This window comes from Schistocerca cancellata, chromosome 6 (assembly GCF_023864275.1).
Source record: "Schistocerca cancellata isolate TAMUIC-IGC-003103 chromosome 6, iqSchCanc2.1, whole genome shotgun sequence".
NCBI lineage: Eukaryota > Metazoa > Arthropoda > Insecta > Orthoptera > Acrididae > Schistocerca > Schistocerca cancellata.
The window spans coordinates 262,465,168-262,487,290 of record NC_064631.1 but is presented as its reverse complement, the minus strand read 5'-3'; the positions used below and the strand labels follow the sequence as shown (position 1 = coordinate 262,487,290).

Genomic DNA, 22,123 nt, shown 5'->3' with positions numbered 1-22,123 from the left:
GGGTGGCGTTTAAAGGTGCGTAAAGCACGTCGACGAGCACGTAAAGCGTCTCTACATGCTGCGGTCCACCAGGGGACCGGTACGCGACGTGGAGAAGAAGTAGGGTGAGGGATTGAATATTCAGCAGCAGCGAGAATGACTTCCGTGAGGTGTGCGACCTGACGATCGCAGCTTGTGAAGGTTTGATCCTGAAAGGTCGCCCTGCAAGAGAAGAGCCCCCAGTCTGCCTTGGAGATGGTCCAACTAGAGGAGCACGGAGAGGGGGTATGCTGCAGGAGATGGATAACACACGGGAAGTGGTCGCTCGAATATGTATCAGAAAGTGCATACCACTCAAACCGGCGTGCAAGTTGGGGAGTACATATAGAGAGGTCTAAATGGGAATAGGTGTGAGATGTGTCCGAAAGAAAAGTAGGGGCGCCAGTATTGAGGCAGACAAGAGTGAGCTGGTTGAAAAGGTCTGCTAACAGGGAGCCCTTTGGGCAGGATGCTGGAGAGCCCCAAAGGGGATGGTGGGCATTGAAGTCTCCCGTTAACAAAAATGGCGCAGGTAGCTGAGCAATAAGTTGCATCATGTCTGCCCTGGTAACGGCAGATGACGATGGAGTGTAAACGGTACAAATGGAAAATGTAAAAGTGGGGAGAGTAATGCGGATGGCAACTGCCTGCAGGCCGGTGTGCAACGTGATGGGATCTCAGTAAATATCATCCCGGACCAGCAACATAACCCCTCCATGAGCTGGGATACCTACCACAGGGGGTAGGTCAAAACGCACAGAGGTGTAGTGTGCCAAGGCAATGTGATCGCATGGGCGTAGCTTCGTTTCCTGGAGGGCTACGACGAGCGGACGGTGCAAGCGGAGCAGCAACTTCAGGTCCTCTCGGTTGGAGCGAATGCTGCGAATATTCCAGTGAATTAGTGCCATCGTAAGAAGAAAGGAAAATTAAAGAAGGGGTCACCTCGAAGGCCGCTGAGGGCCTGGCTTCGAGCGAGCACCGCCGCCGCTATCAGTAGGCGGACAGTCATCGTCCATTGGGTCTATAGGTTCATCGGCCATCTTGGGAGGATGGCCGGGAGGGGGAGCTTCCTCCGCCGGTGAACGGCCAGATGTTCGGCTACCAGCGGTGCGGCTAGGCGAAACCGATGACAGCCTGGGGCGGCAACCACTGGGTGGCGCAGGGGAAGAAATGCGCCGTGGCGGAGGAGGAGAACTATGCTTCCTATGAGCCTTCTTGGAAGGACGTTTGGTGGAAGTACCGGTCGAAGGCTGGGAGGTCGAGGTACGTAGGAAGTCTGCACGGGATGGTTCCTTCTTGAAGGCCCGTGCATCTGACTTCTGGGTCTTCGTCTTAGCAGAAGCTGATGAAAGGGCTGGTGTCTGTGGGGTGATGGGAGGAAGAGGAGACGTCGACCTCGCGATCTTAGCACTGGCCGAACGGACGACCATGGTGCTGAAGGTCAGATCGCATGTCTGGGTTGCCACCTCCCTGGTAGTCCGAGGGGAGGCGAGGACAGTACTGTATTTCCCCCGCTGGGAGCAGCGTGGGCTTCCTACTAGCAAATAGCTTGCGAGCAGCCGAGGTGGACACCTTCTCTTTGACCCGAATTTCTTGGATACAGCATTCTTCCTTATGGACAGGACAGTCAGGGAGGATGCGGCATGGTCACCCTGACAGTTCACACAACGAGGAGACGGAGGTGGACAGTCACCCTCATGGGCATCCCTGCCACAAGTGACACATTTAGCCGCATTGGAACAAGACTGTCGAGTGTGATTGAAACGTTGACACTGGTAGCAGCGCGTAGGTGTCGGGACATAGGGGCGAACAGAAATAACCTCGTAGCCCGCCTTGATGCGCGATGGCAGCTTAACACTATCGAAGGTCAAGAAAAGTGTCCGGGTCGGTACAAGGTCATTGTTGACCTTTTTCATGACCCTATGGACAGCCGTCATGCCCTGCTCAGCGAGGAAAGATTGAATCTCCTCGTCAGTCAATCCGTCGAGGGAGCTAGTATAGACTACACCACGAGACGAATTCAAAGTTCGGTGGGCCTCCACCCGGACAGGGAACGTGTACAGGAGTGTGGCCCGAAGCAGTTTTTGTGCCTGAAAGACGCTCTCAGTTTCTAGTAATAAGGTACCGTTACGCAACCTCGTACAAGATTTGACAGATCCGGCTATGGCATCTACGGCCTTCTGGATAATGAAAGGGTTGACAGAGGAAAAATCCTTTCCGTCCTCAGATTGAGAAACGACGAGGAACTGTGGGGCAGGCGGTAGTACTTTTGTCACTGGTGGCTAGTCACGTTTCCGTTTTTGGGCAGAAGTCTAGAGAGATGGAGTGAAATCCATTGCGGAGGAATCCCCCATGATTGCCAGCGTCTCCGATGGCGCGCTCCTTCCTTGTGGGGACCCTCTCAGAGGGCACTCCCACCTTAGGTGAATGTTTACACCTCAGGTCACACCTCCCGAGAAACAGACGGAGGAACCAATCGGCATGGTCAGAAGGTATCAGCTCAGGCAAACACCCCTCCCCGGGCCTGGCCTTTACCAGGGGGTACGCGCGTGCCTTACATGTCTACCCAGGGCGGGGAATTACGCGTTACCCAGTCACCGGCTACGCGTGGGTCGCGTAGAGAGAGAGAGAGAGAGAGAGAGAGAGAGAGAGAGAGAGAGAGAGAGAGGACAGACTGTCTCAAACGCCGAGGCGGAGACCAGAGAAGGCAAGGAGAAGAAGGCAAGGAGAAGAAGGCAAGGAGATTGTGCAGGGGAAAGAGTAAGGAAGACAGTGAGGTGGAGAAGAGCAAAGAAAGGAACCAACCAAAGGTAGGAAGAAACGAGAAGTGAAAAAGCAAAATGACCGCAAATAGAGGTTGTGGAACCGTCCGTCTCCGGACGCAGGCGCTAACTACCCCCGTGAGGGGGATGGAATCCTTTTAGTCGCCTCTTACGACAGGCAGCAATACCTCGAGCCTATTCTAATCCCCGGACCCGCAGGGGGGACTGAGGTGATGAAAGTCATGGGATAGTGATATGCCCATATACAGATGGCAGTAGTATCGCGTACACAGGTATAAAAGAGCAGTGCAGTGGCAGTGCTCTCAGTTGCATTCAAATGATTTATGTGAAAAGGTTTCCAACATTGTTATGGCTGCAGGACAGGAATTAACAGACTCTGGACACGGAGTGGAAGGTACGAGCTAGAAGCATGGAACATTCCATTTCAGAAATCATTACGGAATTCAATAAACTCAAGGTCCACAGTGTCAAGAGTATGCCAAGAATACTAAATTTCAGATAGTACCTCTCACCACCAACAGCACAATGTCTCATGGCCTTCACTTCACAACTGAGAGCAGTGGCATTTTTGTAGGGTTGTCAGTGCTAACAGACAAGCAACCCTGCATGAAACAGCACCAGAAATCAATGTGGGCTGTACAATGAATGTACCCATGAAGACAGTGTGGCAAAATCTGGCATAAATGAGCTACAGCACCAGACAACGGACATGAGCGCCTTTGTTGAAAGCACATCACCTGCAGTGCATCTCCTGGGCTCATCACCCATCGGTTGGACCCTGGAAAAAAGTGGCCTGGTCAGATGAGTTCCCATTTCAGTTGATAAGAGATGATGGTAGGGTTCAAGCGCAGTGCAGACCCCATGAAGCCATGGACCTAAGTTGTCAACAAGGCACTGTGTAAGCTGGTGGCAACTTCGTAAGCTATAGACTGTTTTTACATGGCCATTCATGGACTTCATGTTCCCAAACAACAATGGAATTTTTATGGATGATAATGTGCCATGTCATCGGAACACAACTGTTCACATTTGATTTGAAGAACCCTATGGACAGCTCGAGCGAATGATCTGGCATCCAGATCGCCTGACATGAATCCCATTAAATGTTAATGAGACATAATCAAGAGGTCAGTTCGCGCACAAAATCCTGCACCAGCCACACTTTCACAATTATGGAAAGCTACAGAGGCAGCATGGCTCAATATTTCTGCAGGGGATTTCCAATGACTTGTCTAGTCCATCCCACGTGAAGTTGCTTTACTACACTGAGCAAAAGATGGTCTGACACAGTATTAGGGGGTACCCCACAACTTTTGTGACCTCAGAGAACATAACCTCTGACTATCTTCCATGTTATTACTTTAACTGTTCAGTATCGGTTGGTAAGCTGTGTCCACCAGCACATTCATTGACGTAACTCCACTACCAAATCATTGTCTTCCAACCTACCTACACCTTGGGATGTATCACAGGTCAACATGTCACCACAACCTTTATTTCCAAGACATGCCCATAGTGATAGCAACTATAATATAATGCAGACAATAATGCCTACAGAATACATCAAACCATGCCCTGAACAAGGGGAAGGGATTCCAATTTAGAGACGAAAACACATCATCTGTTTCCTCAGGTCCTTTCAGCACAACTGCATTTTGAACCTACAATGTGCAATCTTTTTTTGTCCATCCCATACTGACTTTTCTCTCCATAACTCATTTTCCCTATCCACTTCCTAATATAAACCATCACCCTAGTTAACTCCACTACAGATATTTGAATAAGTTTCACCTCCCCCCCCCCCCCCCCTTTTTTTCCCTTCAACCTGAACTTTTGTTTCCCATCATGTAAAGTATTTGCAAACTTTTCACAGCTGAAACAAATTTTAAAAAATCCATAAATCACAATTTTTACAGGAAGAGAGCATTTCTGAACTTACCCTTCATCACATTCTTTTGAAACCTGTGGTCGTTCTTGTTCTCCATAAAAGAATTCGTCCAAAATAAGTTTAGCAGTCTGAAAGAAAAAAATGGAGGAAACTTGTTTGAAACCTTATATGTAAAGAAAGACAATAGCAGTTTATTTTTTTACAGTAAAGGTAAATAAGAATCATATTAGCATCCTTTTAAAAATTTACTTGCAGACTTATCCTGTCGGTACAACAAATCTGCAGCATGAAATTTTAATACTTTATTATGGATCTTCAGCATCTTTTACAATATTACAGTCTACTGTATCTGATGGTATACAGTAATTGATAATACCATAAAATATGAGTCCAAAAGACACTGAACCATACACTTACAACACATTCTCAAATTCTACAACTGTTATCTTGCCACATACTCTACTGTTGGACAGAGCCATACTTCAAACACTGCCACTGTCGTCCAAATTTTCAGAACTTTGATCTGAAAATTGTAGTTCAGAGGAAAAAACTTCCTTAAACATTGGTATGTGCGTCTTACCTGTGAAGCCCTAATACTAAAAAAATATGTACACCTCACTGTTTCCTTACTCTACTATACTGAAATTGTCATACACACAGTATTATTTATCAACACTGTCCACTATACATTTACAACAATTTTAATACTCTGTTTTACACAAGAAAATGAGAGCTGAAGGTGTTTCAGGTAAGTTCAGGGGCGGAAGTGAAAAGTACACCCATACATGTATTAAACAAAGCGCTGGTAATAGTAATCAACGCAAAGAATATTTAACACAAAAATATAGAAGTTATGATAGTTTGAAATGAGACTAGAAGTACCCCAGAACAGAGAAATATTTCCGTAACACACGTTTTTTCAACAGACTGAAGCAGTCTGATATAAAACAGCAAAGAACCAACATATATAGCATTATATTCTGGTCCTATGTTTTGGACAGAAGGCTTTAAAATCATTGGGTGCTATTCAGCACAGTAATCAACATCCTTTCTCAGAATTTTGGTACTGTCATTATTCTAAGTTTTAACACCTTCCATAGGAAAGTAACACATTCTTTGGTCCTGCTAACTAATAAAAATCTTAATAACCCCTCATACTCAGTACATGGTGGAAATTTATACTTGGCATTAACTTCTGCTAACATGTACAAACATACAGAAAAAGGGTGCACTATTTAACAAATGCCACATTTTAGTGTTTTGTTTTTTCACATTGTATCCCAAACCACTATTGTAACATTTGTTTTATTGTTAACAAATTCAGGCTAATGTAACATCTACAAACAGCCCTTTCTTCAAATTATACTTCACCGAGACTTTGTTATCACTTCGGAACACAAAGACTTCTCGGTTCAAAATATCTTTCAATATATCCAACAATATAAAGTCCATGCTGGAATATCAACAATTATGAAAAGGATAGATTGCTACTCAACACAAAGATAACACAATGAGTTGCAGACAGGCACAACGAAAATACTGTTACACATTAAGATTTTGGCCAAAGCCTCCTTCAGAAATATATATATATATATATATATCTCACACACACACACACACACACACACACACACACACACACACACACACACACACACACACACACACACACACACACACACACACACACACACACACACACACACAGACAGAAGCACTCCACAAACGCATGACCTCTATCTCTGGCTGCTTTAGCCAGTCTGTCACAAAAAAGAATTTAAATTGATTATCATTCTGAATTAAAGTTAACTTTTCCAAATACAAATGTGCCACACATGTGCTACAAGTCATTTAACTAGGTACTGTGCAATTAGGATAACTTTCAACTTTAGACAGTTATGTGTGAAACAAGTGGAGGGAGCAGTGTTGTCAGCATTTCCTGCACATGCCACACCTACTTTCAGCATATGGTCATTGCAGTGAAACCTCTACTTTACATTTTCATGCAAACTACACTTTAAAAACTGAGAAAAATGTTAAAACCACCCAAAATATGAGCAAATACACATGTAATTGACATATTTGAGTAAAAATCACCATCCTCTCCAATATTTTTTGTACAAAATCTATATATGTGAAGGAAATTAAGTGTACAATACAATGTTTACACAATAATTTTTGGTATTGAATTTCATCAGTTCCTAAAAAAATCACAGATGTGTAACAGCAAGTAAAAACTCATCAAAAAATTGAAATTTGTATCTGGGTACAAGTTAATCAAGCTGTTTTCCGACATGCTATGACTACAAATTATACATTCAAAACTCCCATTTTTAAGAGATCATCCTTTCTGCTCACCCAGAAAAAAGTGAAAATTGATGAACATGTTGAATTGAACCAAAAACATCACAGCACCTAAATGGTTGAACCATAAGCATAAATGTGGGCACCTGCTTAATGACATACTTAGTCACCATTGCTGTTCTTGTTTAATTATTTTCTTATGAGCCGGACTTCATATGCTTACCACCATTAACATGTTATTTTAGGCTTGATTAGAGAAACATAAACATGAAAAAAAAAAATCAGTTTACTTCCCCAATTTACGTTACAAGCTTATTAGACTTTGGCTCAGTGAATTTCTGTACACTGTGTAAAATGTAAATTTCAAAGAAAACTCAGGTGCTACAGTTTCGCTTCATGTCTTCTATCACTGCTGCCAATCGTTACTACTTACAGTGCATGGTATGTGTGGTGCAAAGTATATGAGTAGTATATGTAGCTGTTGCAACTGTATCACATAAAATTTGAAGACAAAGTCTTTAAAACTTGCAATCGCAAAATCCTTGTTCTATTTGCATGTGACATCTCTGTCACAGCACTTCACAAAATACTTTCAGCCCTGCCTGCATTCCCATCACTAAAGAGCCACTCCCCCTCTCTACACATCCACAGGGTGAGCTTTTTTTACATGTCTTAATGTGATGTGGTCGCTGCACTAGCTACTGGGTGATTTCACAAGTCGCCAGGCAATAAGAGCTCACCAGCCGAAAATGGGCGATGTTTACTTGATTATGACTGAGCATGTTCTTTGAGACTCAGCATATGAATTGAAAAGGTTGACTGATACTGTTGCTGAATATCGTACATCAGAAATACATGCAAAAAGATGAGACTGAGTTATAAGTGGCACAAGAAAAGTTGGTGGCTGGGCCCCTTCATCATGTATTGGCTCGGTCCTGAACACTCCGCGTCAACTGCCTTGTTTTTCTGCTATTGCTGAAACCTAGCACTGCGAGGTGAAGCGCTAAATGTTGCTAGTTGTGTTGGCAACACTGATCAAGGATTACATCAGCATTTCTTTTCCAAATCTCCCCTCTCAACAATGGCCTAAAATATTACCTTAATTCTACCACCACCCATGGTGCGAACCATCTGTCCTTTGAGTCGCTTACAACTTGTTCAGTCACTTCAAATGCCAATAGTAAGAAAATGGGACGAAGTCATACAAGACGTCAAGTAAAACTTATAATCAAGGTAAACTTTACAAGGAAGAAATGTAAAATTGGGGAATTTTTAGCTATGATCTTATGGGTTTTTCACAGGGGCTACAAATTTATGGTGTAGAATTGCGAAAAAATAAAACCGGAGAATGTAAAATTGAAGTTCCACTGTAATTGATAAGTGACTAATAAATGACAATAACAAACGGGGCACTTACATCAATGAATATTTTATTAATACCATAACAAAATTATGGTTTAAACAGCAGGACTCCTAGAGAAAACTCTTCACTGTCCTCTTCCTCAGATGTGGAAATGATGCTGGAACCAGTGGCATCATCTGTTTGATCGGTCCTTTCACCTGTCCTCCTCAGATCCATGTTTCCTGAACTTTCTTCTTGGTACGGCTCAACTCAAGACCAGTCCTGTGGCATAACTTCAGTAATAGCTACTTTCATTGGCATTTCCACCGCACTGAGAATAATCAATTTGTTCTTCCCACTGAGAATAACAACTTAATTCTTTCTTCCCAAATTATTTATCATCTGGAGTCAAGTAAGTTTAACTGTACTGAAACATGCGTTTTAAGGAAAGATTCTTATTACATTATGTCCCTTCGCCAACCTGGTAATGTGAGGTTTTTTGGCTTCTTAAGCTTTACAAGTTCTACTAATACTTTCTTATTCATGCAAAGTTTCATTCCTTTTCTGCAATGGAATATTTCTCGGTATCAAAATCAAAACACACACTTTCCTCCACTGAGCTGTTAGAACTTCTAAACACAAAACGGTATAGTGTATTATCCATAATTATTGTTAAATTTGGGGAATATTTTAGAAAACTGTGGCATTCCAGTCACTCACAATTGGCATTCAGTCTTTCATTCACAACTATTAAGTTGGTACTGTAATGTAAAAGAAATAGTTTGGAATGATGCAATGAATTAAGCCACCATGATGGACAAGTAGTCCATCACCCTTCCTGAACAATGTCCTTGCTGTTCCTTCAGCCATGAGGACCATCCAGCCTTCTGACAACTTGTGTCACACATTATCACACATTCCATAATGCCATTTACTTCTCCAAATGAAATGCTCCTTATAGGACACAGATACTGGCATCTTGAGATCACTGCATTACTTCCCCTGAATGACAACTTCAGATCCAAAAACTTTTGTTACAAGAAATCCATCTCATGATGAAACGTTTGTGGCGACTACTTTTTTTCATTAAATAAGTAGAGTACTACTTGTATTCGTAATAACTAGGGAAAGGAATTTCATATGAATAATATTTTTTTTTTTGCTTGTCGATAAAAAACTTATTACAAGTTAACTTCCCAAAACAGCACACTTCAATCGTATATGAAATTCTACATCACTAATACATATATTTGTAATATTTTAAATAATTTTGCTTAACAAACAATTTGTCATTTCTTTGTTATAAATTTTAAATTTAGAAAAAAACTCATGCAATTTCATATTATGAGAACGGAATTTCAGTAACTTCATTTGTTGGTGGCAATCCCAATGAAAACAACAGTCTTCAGTCATTGCACTCGTGTAGTTTATAGCACAGCATGTATACAGTATGCTGCCTTTAGTGAAACAATTTGTGATATAATGAAAAAAGTAAAGTCAAGTGTATGCTCATTTCCAACAGTATGGTGCTGAATTTAGCAGTATCCTTCCAAGTGATGGAAGGATCACTAAATGCAGACCAGTGATGTGAAGTCCTGCAGTATTTACCAGGTTGTAAGCATAGAAGGGCCACTTCACATAAAACTTCAAGACAAATTCTTTTAGGTGAAGCAGCTTCCTCTTCATATACCCTAGTTTCAAAGCGTTCCAAATATTATACAGCCACTTTTCTTTCGTATGATATTCCTCTGTATAAATTGAGGAAACCAGCACTCAGAAACTTTCTCAAGAAATACAAAAATTTTGAAATACCAGAAGAAGCGACATCAAGAAAATGGTATGTGTCAGCTTGTTATGAAGAAATGCTAAGAAAGTTCACAGCAGAACATGAAAATACAAAGTTTGCATAAGGAAAGTGGGAAACATTGTGGTAGCTGTGCTAGAAAAATGACAAAATGGTTTCGAAGAGACATTTTCTATTAGCATGTAAAAAATATCAGCATCAAATACATGACAATGTCTCACTTATTCAATGAAACTCTACTGCTGTAATGGCCAAATGGGGTGAAATCTGAGTGTGTTTTACTATTATCTGCTGATGCTGCTCCACACATGAAAATGGCAGTTGAAGGCCTTTCTCTAAAATCTTCGTACATCCATATTCAAACTGGGTGATCGTGGGACGTCAGCTGGTATAATTTGTATTAAAAATAAAACTCCTCCAGCTGTACTTAAGATTCCATATTTATTTGGTTACTAGTTTCAACATTGCGTCAACACTATCTTCAGACCCTTACACTTTGATGATATCAATTGTGTGTGGCTGAGTACTAGAAGTCCGCAGTGAGACCAATACTTGCTCCACATGGATGGAGGCAAAAAATTGCTAAAATTGTGGATTTCATACTACATGTAAAAATGAATGTGTTCAATAATGACATTCCTTTGATGAAATATGCAAGGCTATCCTCATGTGATATTGAAACGTCTTTCTCTCTGTATCTTGCACTGTTTTGAGACAACTTGTGATGGAAAACAGAGAAAGTTCCCATGGTTCACTGTAACAGTGAACTGTTTCAATCCACCACTGCATTAGCATGATTGGTGAGTATTTTTTTTAACATTAAGTATTTACAGTTTTGTAATATTGAAACTAAATATTTTTGAATTTGCTATGTATATTTTTTTATGTTTGAGGTTTTTTGCTTATAAAAAATCCATTTCCTAATAACGATATACATGTCTGCTTATTGCATCCTGATGCAATGTTTCCACCTTGGTTACTCATCTGTAGTAACTTATTTTCTTGCCTGATGCAAAGGTAACGCTTCACTGTTGTTCCCTTCCTCTTTCCCTTTCCAGTTCTTAGCAATGTCCACTTACGATGTTTTGTTCTGTTCTGTTCACTATTCTTGAAACATCTGAAACTGGACATCCACTGGTGTACTCCAATTTAAAGAACTCCTTCCACTTAAAGCACACAAATTTGTGATCTTGTCTAGTGGGGGAATTCCCTTCAATACCTTTTAAGCTAAAGAATGTGTTTTTTAACAATTTTTTACATTAACTCTTGTGTTGAGACATAACACACCACTCTTAAAACATCAATACAAACACACTGCTTCATAACAAAAATTGATGGGTGCAGAACATTTCCAGTGCTCTAAAACACGAAACTTCACAATAAAAGCTGAGAAACACTGAAACAACTAATGTTCAATGCAAAGTGCTGCCATTTACTGACTGCATGGTGACAGAGTATACTGTAACTGCCAACCTATTGGTGGTGTGAATTTGGGCAATGGCATCATGGCACCTCCCTCAGGCCGAACTATGAAAAGTCTACAGTTATTTTAATCACACTTTAGTAGAAAACTAACAAACAGTTCTCCAACATGGCAATCTGTTAGATTTGGTAACTATTAACATCCCTAATGTACCCTGCCACTAACAGACAACTTCAAAATTAGATTTTAGCAAGTCCTGCGTCTATTTCCTGGATCACCCACCTTCTGTTATTCTGTGTGGTACAAAGTGAATTGAAATAATACATTGCACCATTAAGATGTTAAGTGAAGTCAGTGAAACACACAATACTCAGTAAATGACTTGGGTTTTCGCCACTGGCTGAACCCTGGAAGGTGTTCAAGTTATAGTGAAATTACAATAATAGACCACTTACCTGAAACTGATTGGAGGGTAGCACAAACACACATACCAACACTGAAGATCTCAATCTTTCAAACAAGCAAAGGCTCTATTTCCAGTTTAAATATGCATGCTCACACATGCTTGATTGTGAGCATGTCTGTGGCTACAGCAAAAGTGAGTAGTTGTCTGGCCAGACATACATGGTAGGGGAGAGAAGAATTTTACTGTGATGTGGTAAATGTGCACATAGCCAGAAAGGCACAAGAAAACCTCTGGAGGCAGGAAAGTGGCACTCTCAGTATCAGTGGCACATTGAGGACTAATTCCCCCCTTCGCACCTCATGCAAATAAGTCCCACTGTCTATGAGAATAATAACGAAGTCAACATTTAATTCAACAGTACAAATATTATTGAGTATTTGGCATAAAATGACTTATAAGACCTGCAAACACTGTGGAAAATTGTATGTAGATCAGTCATCTAAAGATGTGGCGATCATACTGTCTGAACACATGAAAAGTTGGATACTACAAAAGAAATATTCAGCCTTTCCAAGACCTAATGGAAAACCTTGCATCTGAGGCACAACGTGACACTCATCACACACGAAAGATAGGGAGAAAGATAATATTACTGGACACATAAGAAATCAGTAAGGATACAACAAAGAACACTTGCTCAAGTTCAAACCAACAATTATCCATTTACTTTCCGTTAAATTAAGTTTGACCTCAGTCAGCAATACCTGATTGCTGAAGCAGCTCAAAACCAGTTAGTCAGTCAATAAAAACTGTTGGAGAATGCCAATAGTGTTTCCTTTTTTTTTTTCTAAAGTCAGGAGAATAAGCTCAAGAGAGTTGATGAAAGAGATAACTGAAGATGTATTCCTGAAATAAGGACTGGTAGAGACCATAAAACACATTAAGCATGCAATCACTAGCAAATTCTAACTCAAACACATTACTTATTCTTACCAGCACTAGATCCAAATTTGCACCAGTTATCTTGATTGTATGATCATCAACAGTCACCGTGTACTTATATTCCAGAGTTGCATCACTGGTGGAGAAGCTATGTAAAAGCTTACTTCGTCCTCCCCCTGCAAACGGAACAACATGCATATGTTAAAATAGTTATTAAAATTACAGATGAATGTACTCTCTGCACTAAATTAACAGTGTTGGGGTTAAAATTAGCCACCTATTTCTAAAAAAAAGTATGCAAATTTAATTACACATCAAACTGAAAATCTCAATATCTTATATTAATAATGTACTCAACACAGGGTCAGGTGAGACACTTAAACTGATCCCAATTTCTACTCAAATTTGTTTCACTTAAATCTCTTTTAAATCAATGGCAACAATTACCAACATGAAGCTCTTAATTTTTAAATGGACATTACAAAGATCTTAGCATCACAGAATAAGAAGCCACAGTGTTAATAATTACTACTAACTTATCCCTACTCTACAGAATTCCTCTGCAAATACTGCATCTGTAACTGAATCTGTGACAAAAAGCTTAAAGGTTCATAGTTTACTGACAACTGCACGACTAGGAACAGTGTACAAAATTTTTTGTCAATGTTGGCCAACCATTTACTACATCCCCCCACTGAAATGAAGGAATCAATCAAACCTCTGGCACTGCCTTAGGAGTTAGAAATGTTAGTTAGCCAATAATCACAGCTTTGCCACTGAAGGCATTACAACATCTGGTATGTATCCTCAATGAAATGTGGTATACCAGCACTCTGCAAACAATATGGGTCACACAAATCGCTTTACCCACACTCAAGCAACAAAAAAGAGCCTGGTTGGGCCACCACATCTTACATCAATTGCTGTACGATTTTGAACCAGCAAATCTCGGGACAAACATACTGAAATGTGACTGTAATCATGGCTGGAACACAGCTACCTACTGTCTTGTACTACAATTTGTTCACAAAAGGAGCAGTGCGCATCCATTACTTGTGTAATATAAACAGCACATCTTTGGTACATTCACTCAGCATAGCTTTCCCACCACAGTCTTCTTTGTCATCTTAAGTGCACATGAAAATGTATGAATTCTTTTATTCATACAGAAGTTTTGTGTTCCTATAATCCCAGATACTTGTCACAGATAGGGGACCAGTCGTATAACTGATTGTGCTGTTACAATACTGGATTGTTGAGATATCAATGTCATCTGGCACACCCAGAGCAGAAACATTTATTCACAAATATTTATAGCATATTGCTCAACTGACAATGTTGGAAGACCATATGAACCTTGACCACTACACCTCAGCTGCCATTGTACGTCAACAGCAGGTATCGTCTTATGGGGTTTCAAGTAGCAATGAACATTCTCTATGCATTGTCCCATACTTTGTGTGACCTCTCAACAGCGTGTCAGTTGTCGATTGATGAATACATGTTGCAGATCCAAACTCGGGTGCCCCAATCGTTTAGAAAGCTGGCCAACAGAAGATTCCCTGAACCAGTTATCTCTCTACTGAAGCAAGGAAAGTACTGTTAAATAGTAACAGCCATTTCACAGGATGCTTCCTTACTACCCAATTACTGAAACCAGCTCTTTGCAATGTCTGTCAGATACTTGCTTTTTGTAGCAACCAACTGCTATCCAAACTTGAAACATCAGACATTAGTGAACATATTCCTGACAACCATACAAATGCAGAGACCAGATGAAACTTAAATATTCCCTGGCAAATTGAAAGTAACTGGTCAACTACATGTAGATGGCACCTTCTTTTGTAGCGGTCTCTCAATATCTAAGCAGAATGGTCATTTCCCCTACCTCAGAACACACTGGTGTTTAGGACCAAAGCTTTGGCTATCATACAAGCTCACAGTTCAGTGCAACACTAGGACTGAATTACATTCCCATCGTATCTGACTTCTAAGTGTATCACCAGCTATTGATATCCCAGCAACATTGAGAAACAGCATTGTCAACTATCTGAGCACAAAGCTGAAGGTGTTTGAGCTATTATAGGAGGGCATTTCAGCTGACTTTCTCTTGAGGACACTGCATTGAGGTATCAAAACATTGAGCACATTGATTGCCTTCACAAAGATGGTCTTTAACAAACTGATATAGAATTCTAAGTTTTTATCAATTACCCAAAAGAAAATTAATCTTTTAAAACACATTAAAATACCAACTGCAATTTCTCAAGGAAAAAAGAGGTGGAACAAAAATACTAAACCACAAAACATTCTAGATAACTGCTATGAGATAAAGCATTAGAAATGATTCACAAGAAGAATCAATCGTTCAGGATATTTTAATATACAGTCAAGCGGCAAATCAAATTTTTGTTATGCAATTTTCCCCACTTTCAAGTGGTATACCACAACCTTCCACTCACCTACAGGTGACCTATTGCCAGTAGCTATTTTTTGTTTGTTGTTTGTAACTGGAAATTTCTATTGTAACAATACACAGTCAAATGTAAGTCTTAAACGGAATCTTAAATTACTGCCTGTAGCTTAGTGTGCAAGGATAATTATATGCTCAAATGGGTCATAAATATGAACTTAGTGAAACAATTCTTACCAAGAGTGGAAAGTCTATTGCTTTCATCTGATGCACTACTATTTAAGCTGCTACTTGAATCACCAACCCTTTCTTTTTCATGCTCGAGACGTACTGGTGAGGCATTGCGTCTTATTGTGTCCTCTATTAAATGCTTTGCGTAACTGTGAAACAGAAAACTTATGGATTTATCTTGAAAAATAAAATCATTTACATACATACAGAATCGTACATTTTACCTTTAAATGCAATTTCTTACAGTCAAATGGTTTTTTTCAAAAACATTTTCATATTGCATTGTTAAGTTCTGTTACAAATTAATGACATATTACCTACTCAGTTCTTAAAAGGTTGCAATCATCACAAAACAGTGTCCCAAAATTCAAAGCTATACTTTTCCAATTGAACGAAATCCTAATGATTTAAATTTCCAATCACTATTAAAATCTTTTAAATTACAATCTTTTATCATTATGGACTGAATTCATTACTGCTCAGGCAGCTATAACAATCCCCTATAACTTTGGCTGTTTGTTATGTTCATTTTCTTTGCAGGTCACATCTTTGGCCCAATAAATAGTTCAAAGCCCGAAAAGAACAAGATGTCCAGGCAACTAATAAATGCAACTTTTAACACTATTACTGATTTTACCTGTATTTGTCATACCTAACTTCTTTGTCTAAATCAAACAATGGAAACTACAGCAGACTTTCTGGCCCAAGAAGCTGGAGTTTGTGGTCATATGTGCCTGAGGTGTGCTAGCCTGTGTGTATGAATGGTCTCTCTCTCTCTCTCTCTCTCTCTCTCTCTCTCTCTCATTGATGAAGGCTGTGGCTGAAAGCTTTATGCAAGTGTCTGAATTGTGCCTGTCTGCAACTTAACGTGTCTTCTTTGCAGTAAGCAGCAATCTGTCTCTTCTTACATTGTTAACTTCTTTGTCTGCTTTTGCTTAATGTGACTTCTTTATCCCAAACCTCTTTGATGCAACATCTATGTAATTTTTTTATACATTATTCATCTCAATGTAATTAATCTATGGATGTAATTTTAAAAGTGATGTTCTGTAAGAATGGAAATGTTACAACTTTACTTGCAATACTGGTTCATGCACAGGAAAAGCAGGTTTGTTATCATGTAAAACACGTAGGGAAGTCCCTCTACAACAAAAAGGCTCGGTGGACAGAAAAGATGCAAGGCTCCTTTGTGGCACGAGTTAGTCTGAGGTTACCAGGCAAAGTGCTCGCGTCTTGTTAACTGACTAAGGCAAGGGCAGCAAAATTATTTTATATAGCCTCAGATGTGGAAGAAATTGGGCTTATTATTCATCGCACTCATTAGTTAACTCTGAAATGCAAAAATACGACATCAAGTAGAGAATTTTCAGAGCTTGTTATACAGAAAGACCCATGGATATTTTTGCAGCCTTTTTTTGAATAGCCCCAGGAGATCAACATTGCCAACACATTCATCTCTCAGAATCAGTTGAGAGCTGTTTAATTCCATGGGGCAGTTACATGTTTCATCAATTAATAATACATTTGTCATCTTTAAAACTTGTTCTGGGCAAACACAGTCATTTATCTAGACAGGGTCCTATTTCAAGTGCCGCAATAATCCAAATATCCTCTTTTATTGAAATGAAAAGTCATTACCTTCCTTAATAATATCTAATAACTTTTGTGGAGTAGTAAATTTTACAATTATTCAGTAAGCCTAAGTTTTCCAAGAAATGATTTTAAGTATTCAGCTCAAACATTGCCCTCGTTGAAATCTTAGTCCTTGTCCCGCATTGGCGTGGTGTTATGGGATACCCTTCCTCTCACCAATCTGTTACTCTCTGGGACAGAATGTGTGTACCCTAACTGTGTGCATTAGTGTTACTGATGTTGAAGTCAGAGGAAGTTTCCTGAATGTTTGCAAATCATGTAACTGAAGTGGGACTGGTATACACCTAGTGGGACATGGAAAACCTAGAAACCACATCCAGGCTGGTCGGCATACTGACTCTTCTTAATCCACCAGGTGGATTCAATCTGGGGATGGAACACCTTTTAGATGTCTTACCTCATGGATGAAGCCCACACTATTTCCCATAGTGTAGAATGCTAGTATGTCCAGGTGAAGGAATTTCTTTTGGAGAAATGACGAGTTGTTTAAAGTTTAAAGTGTTGTGCAGCAAAGTTTCCCAAGAATGCATTATCATGTCTTAATTGTAGATTTTTACACACACACAATAAATACTCAAAACACATAATTTCAAGGTAGTACAACACTGTACAACACTGCCTCATATTTTGCAGGTTCCATTTGTCGACAGTGCCCAACAGGAAAAAAAAAAAAAAAAAAAAATCAGCATTATGAACTAATTACTCAAGATTCACATTTAAGGAATACTCTGATATAAAAAATAGTTTACAGTGCCACCATTATTTAAATATGATTCTGTAGGAGTTCTTGTGGAATGAGGAAATAAATTTCATTTTTATCATTCACAATGGGTTTAAAAAATATTCATGAGCTTTTGGCAAGCTGGAACATGGATGGCATTTAAATATGCCAGTTCAGCATAAAGTACTCCAAGGCCTGTAACCCTCCCCTGCACGAGTTCTGCAGCAATGCTGTAGCTGGAATTATCAAAAGTGCATGCAACATACAGCAAATGAGTGATAGCAACATCAAGAACTCAAAGACAACAAACTACTATAGTTTCTTTAAATTAAAATTTAAGGAACAATCTACATGATGCTTCATGTAAAGGAGCACACAACAGTATATTCTGCAAATATGAATCTTGAGATTTTTTAATATATATATATATATATATATATGCCATCAAAATAACCCCAATGAAGATCACCTTCCATCTCCCAAAATGTTCAGAGATGTACAAGCAATCGTAACATTTTTCTTTTGTTGTTCAGTATGAATTTCACTTCTCTTAAATTATTATTTGAACTATAATTATCAGTAACTATTTTAACATGAACTGAAAGAGTTCACTAACTTTATTTTTTCTTCATTGGGACCAGTTATCTGCACCAGCCTCTCCTTTGCACCAGGATTAACTGAAACCGATAAAAGTAGTATATTAATATACAGCCCACTCAGAGGTCATACCAATTAGTCAATTTCGTACTGACAGTATTATTGCAGGTTAAATTATCTGTGTCAGGAGGATGTAGTGTAAATATTCATTTCGAATTTTCATATTTTGCACTTACTACTTACTGTATTAAATACATTTATTATATGGCCTCTACAAACTTTACTGAATTTTTTTGCAGGGAATCCACACGAGAATGCACTAGTTTCAATCTATCATCATAACTGTGTCACACAACACAAATGGCCTTACAAAACTCAAATTGGAAAGTAAATAATGAAGATCTTGAAACATTACAGTAAATTTAATTACATATGAGGGCGAATCCGAAAGTAAGTTACACTAGCCCGTTGCGATAGCATGCTGTGTGTTGTAACCATGGCCAACGTGTAGCATATGACAATAACTGCTGACATGTCCAATAGGACAATCCCATCACGTTCTGCATGCAGGGTGGGCTAGGCTCAATGGTGCATCAACTGGATGTTCGCTCAAAATTGGAGTGAACAATTATCATATTTCTATGGGCTAAATGGCTGAATTGCACAGACATTCACTGTGAAATCACTGCTGTACAAGGTCAGCATGCAATCTCTCACCCATGTACTGTGAATTGAGTAAGAAATTTGACAAATATCGCGATGGCACGTCTGCAACTTCCAGTACGTTGATAATGTTGATCATGTTGATGTGATGATTAGAAAGCATCAGTGCATAACACTGGAGGAAACTGCCAGCATGCTGAATATTTCCTATGGTATTGTGTTGTCCATTGTTCACCAACACCTTTGATATCAAACCGTGAGCCAGATGGAGCCCATGGTTGCTCACAAGGGACAACGTTTCCAATAATCACTGGAATTTTTGTAATGGTGTGTTCTGTGATTATTCATCACAGGGGATGAAATGTGGGTCTACCACTTCATCTCTGAAACAAACAGAACATTAATGTGATGAGTGCACACCATATCACCAGAAAAATAAAAGGCCAAGATCCAACATTCAGCATGAAAGGTGAAGGCCTCTGTGTACTTCCACACGGAGGGTGTGGTGCAAATGGAATTTATGCTGCAAGGCACAACACTCAACTCTGCTTAACATTGTCAAACGTTGCACCGGATGCATAAAGCAATTAAAGAAAAGCAGTGGGGAAAACTGGGTGCAAGTGTGATTTTGTTGCACAATTCAACATCACACTCATTCCACCAAACGTCAGAACTGCTGCAGCGTTTCAAGTAGGAGGTATGGCAATATCCTCCATACAGAACAGACCTAGTGCCATGTAGTTATGTGCTCGACAAGATGAAAGAGGATGTCAGTAGACTATGATTCCGAAATGAGGAGGTGAAAGCAGCTGTATCCAGGTGGTTACACAGCGCTGGCCGGAATCAAAAATCTGGTTACCCATTCCGAGAAATGTTTACCGTCTCTTGACGACCGACTAGGTGGAAAAGAGAGCTTACATTGTATGTTGTCACAGCATGTTGCCTATGTGAATGTGGTTTAATTAAGTTCCTAACTTGGAAGTGTAACTAACTTTTTGATTCACCTCTTACATTACAAGTACACAGAGTAAGAGCTACAATTTGTCATTCAACACCAAAACAAAACAATATAAATTTAGTGATCACACATGCAGTTCCTTATGTCTTAAGTCAATTTTTCCCACAGCTATTGGGTTTGTGGCTAAGAAATCAGTATTTCTGCAAGGGCCTATATGCTGGCTAAAATTAGAGATCAGTATATGGGAGTAGAAGCAGTCACTTGCACTATAAAATATTTTTAATGTTAAGGAAAGTCACCTGCAACCTGATTTAAGAATTGATGTCAGAGAGCAAAATACTAAGAGTTAAGTGGGTTGGCAGCGAGATTATGACCTTATGACAAAAATTCTACGCGTTTTCTTATACAAATAACAGCATCAGATTTAAATGCAAAAGACATGCTACAGACACACACTTCACATTAACATGCAAGTCACACAGAAAATAATATTTTCATCTTAATTTGTCTATTTTGCAGTGAAAAGGTGTTTCACAATCAGTAAAAGTGTTCTCACTGCCTAAAATTGATTCTTTAATCATTTTTAAATCATCTCCACGAGTTTCTCCAGGACTAGCATTTAATTTCAACAACACAAAAAACAACAACAACAACAACAACAACAACAACCTGTAAATGCCTGACAGTTAACAAAAAACCAAAATCCAGAAATGTATGGGCTGTGGCTTTCAGTCAGTACTTTTGAGCCTCTGTATGAGGTAATTCTTTGATTCCAGTTTATTCAGCAGCCAGTGTGTGTTTTGAGTATAGCACTGTTCACGGCAAATAACAGCTAAAGAAACTACAATTTCTTTTACTGGGAAAGACAGAAGCCACAGCTTGTTTGTGTGTGTAAAACAGAAAACAACCTACAAGTAAGCAAGCGAAACAGGACAAATAAATTTTTCAGAAAAAATTTCTCCGGAATGCACTTAAACTAAAACTACAGTTTATGTTCCATTCATTACGTAGTCCACTTTCATCCTATCTGCTGATGCATGTTCAAATTGAACTGACAATTTTGGCTTGGTTTGGCTTGGAAAAACAAAGTTATTTTCACAATTTTTTAGCACATAATACTTGGATATCACCAGACCCCTTTTAATGCTTTGGCTACCACGTCCGAGCGCAACTCAGGTCATGTCTGATGATATCTCAGGCTGCAATTTTCACAACATGTGAGTTACCTATTGCTTGAAAAGTGGAAGAGTACCATGTGAACAGAATGTATGGATGTCATGTTATCTGTCCCTTGACATGTGCTGCCTTCCGCTGTTATTCTCTATAATTACTTCAAAAGAAAGAGCTGCTGTTTTGACTGACAGACATTGTGTGTTGCGCTGTTGTGAGATTAGAGTGTGTATTTGTTAGATTCTGAAGGTTGTTGTAATTCTGCTACAAATATGTCACATTTGTTGAGTAAACAAGAGATTTTTGGAAGCTCCAGAAGGAGAACCTGATTATGGGTCAGTGGGAGAAATATCTTTCTGCAAACAGGTTGAAGTTCTTGTTATGGGGCAGCTACAACTATACAAGTCCATTTTGAAAACTGAAGAAATGCAGGACAGTTGCTTATAATCCACAAACTTTTAGTTTGTACACAATACTATTACAATTTAGCTATGTTTATTTGTTTTTATGTTTTCTTTTTTTATAGAGGAATCTGATAACAAAGCAGCATCCAACATGGGTTTTCAAGATTTGATTGGAGAAGACGAAACAATATATTGGCAAAGCAAGCACGAAAGAAAGAAGCTGGTATTGCCTTGATTGTAACATACTTTTCTGTTTGCCAGAATACTTCAGACTTTTCTATACAGAAGCCAATGACACACAAAAAACTTTTGTTTTCCAGCTGCTTTAATGAAACATTCAGTTCCAAAGGGTGTATACATTTTTTTTGGGACACCCTGGATCGGCCACCTCTTAACAGAGGTG

The 22,123-nt window shown here is 39.4% G+C and overlaps 1 protein-coding gene across 7 annotated transcripts in view; it reads right to left on the bottom strand.

Annotated features, from left to right (window-relative positions):
* LOC126191152 (eukaryotic translation initiation factor 4E-binding protein Mextli) overlaps positions 1-22,123 on the bottom strand; it is a 126,573-nt gene that overhangs the window by 54,150 nt on the left and 50,300 nt on the right. For all 7 annotated transcript variants that reach the window (XM_049931917.1, XM_049931918.1, XM_049931919.1 and 4 more), the window contains 4 exons: positions 18,545-18,605; positions 15,561-15,703; positions 12,962-13,086; positions 4,741-4,817 (listed from right to left, as the gene is read on the bottom strand). In XM_049931917.1, the coding sequence (XP_049787874.1) occupies positions 4,741-4,817; positions 12,962-13,086; positions 15,561-15,703; positions 18,545-18,605 (406 nt within the window). The remainder of the gene's footprint in view (positions 1-4,740; positions 4,818-12,961; positions 13,087-15,560; positions 15,704-18,544; positions 18,606-22,123) is intronic.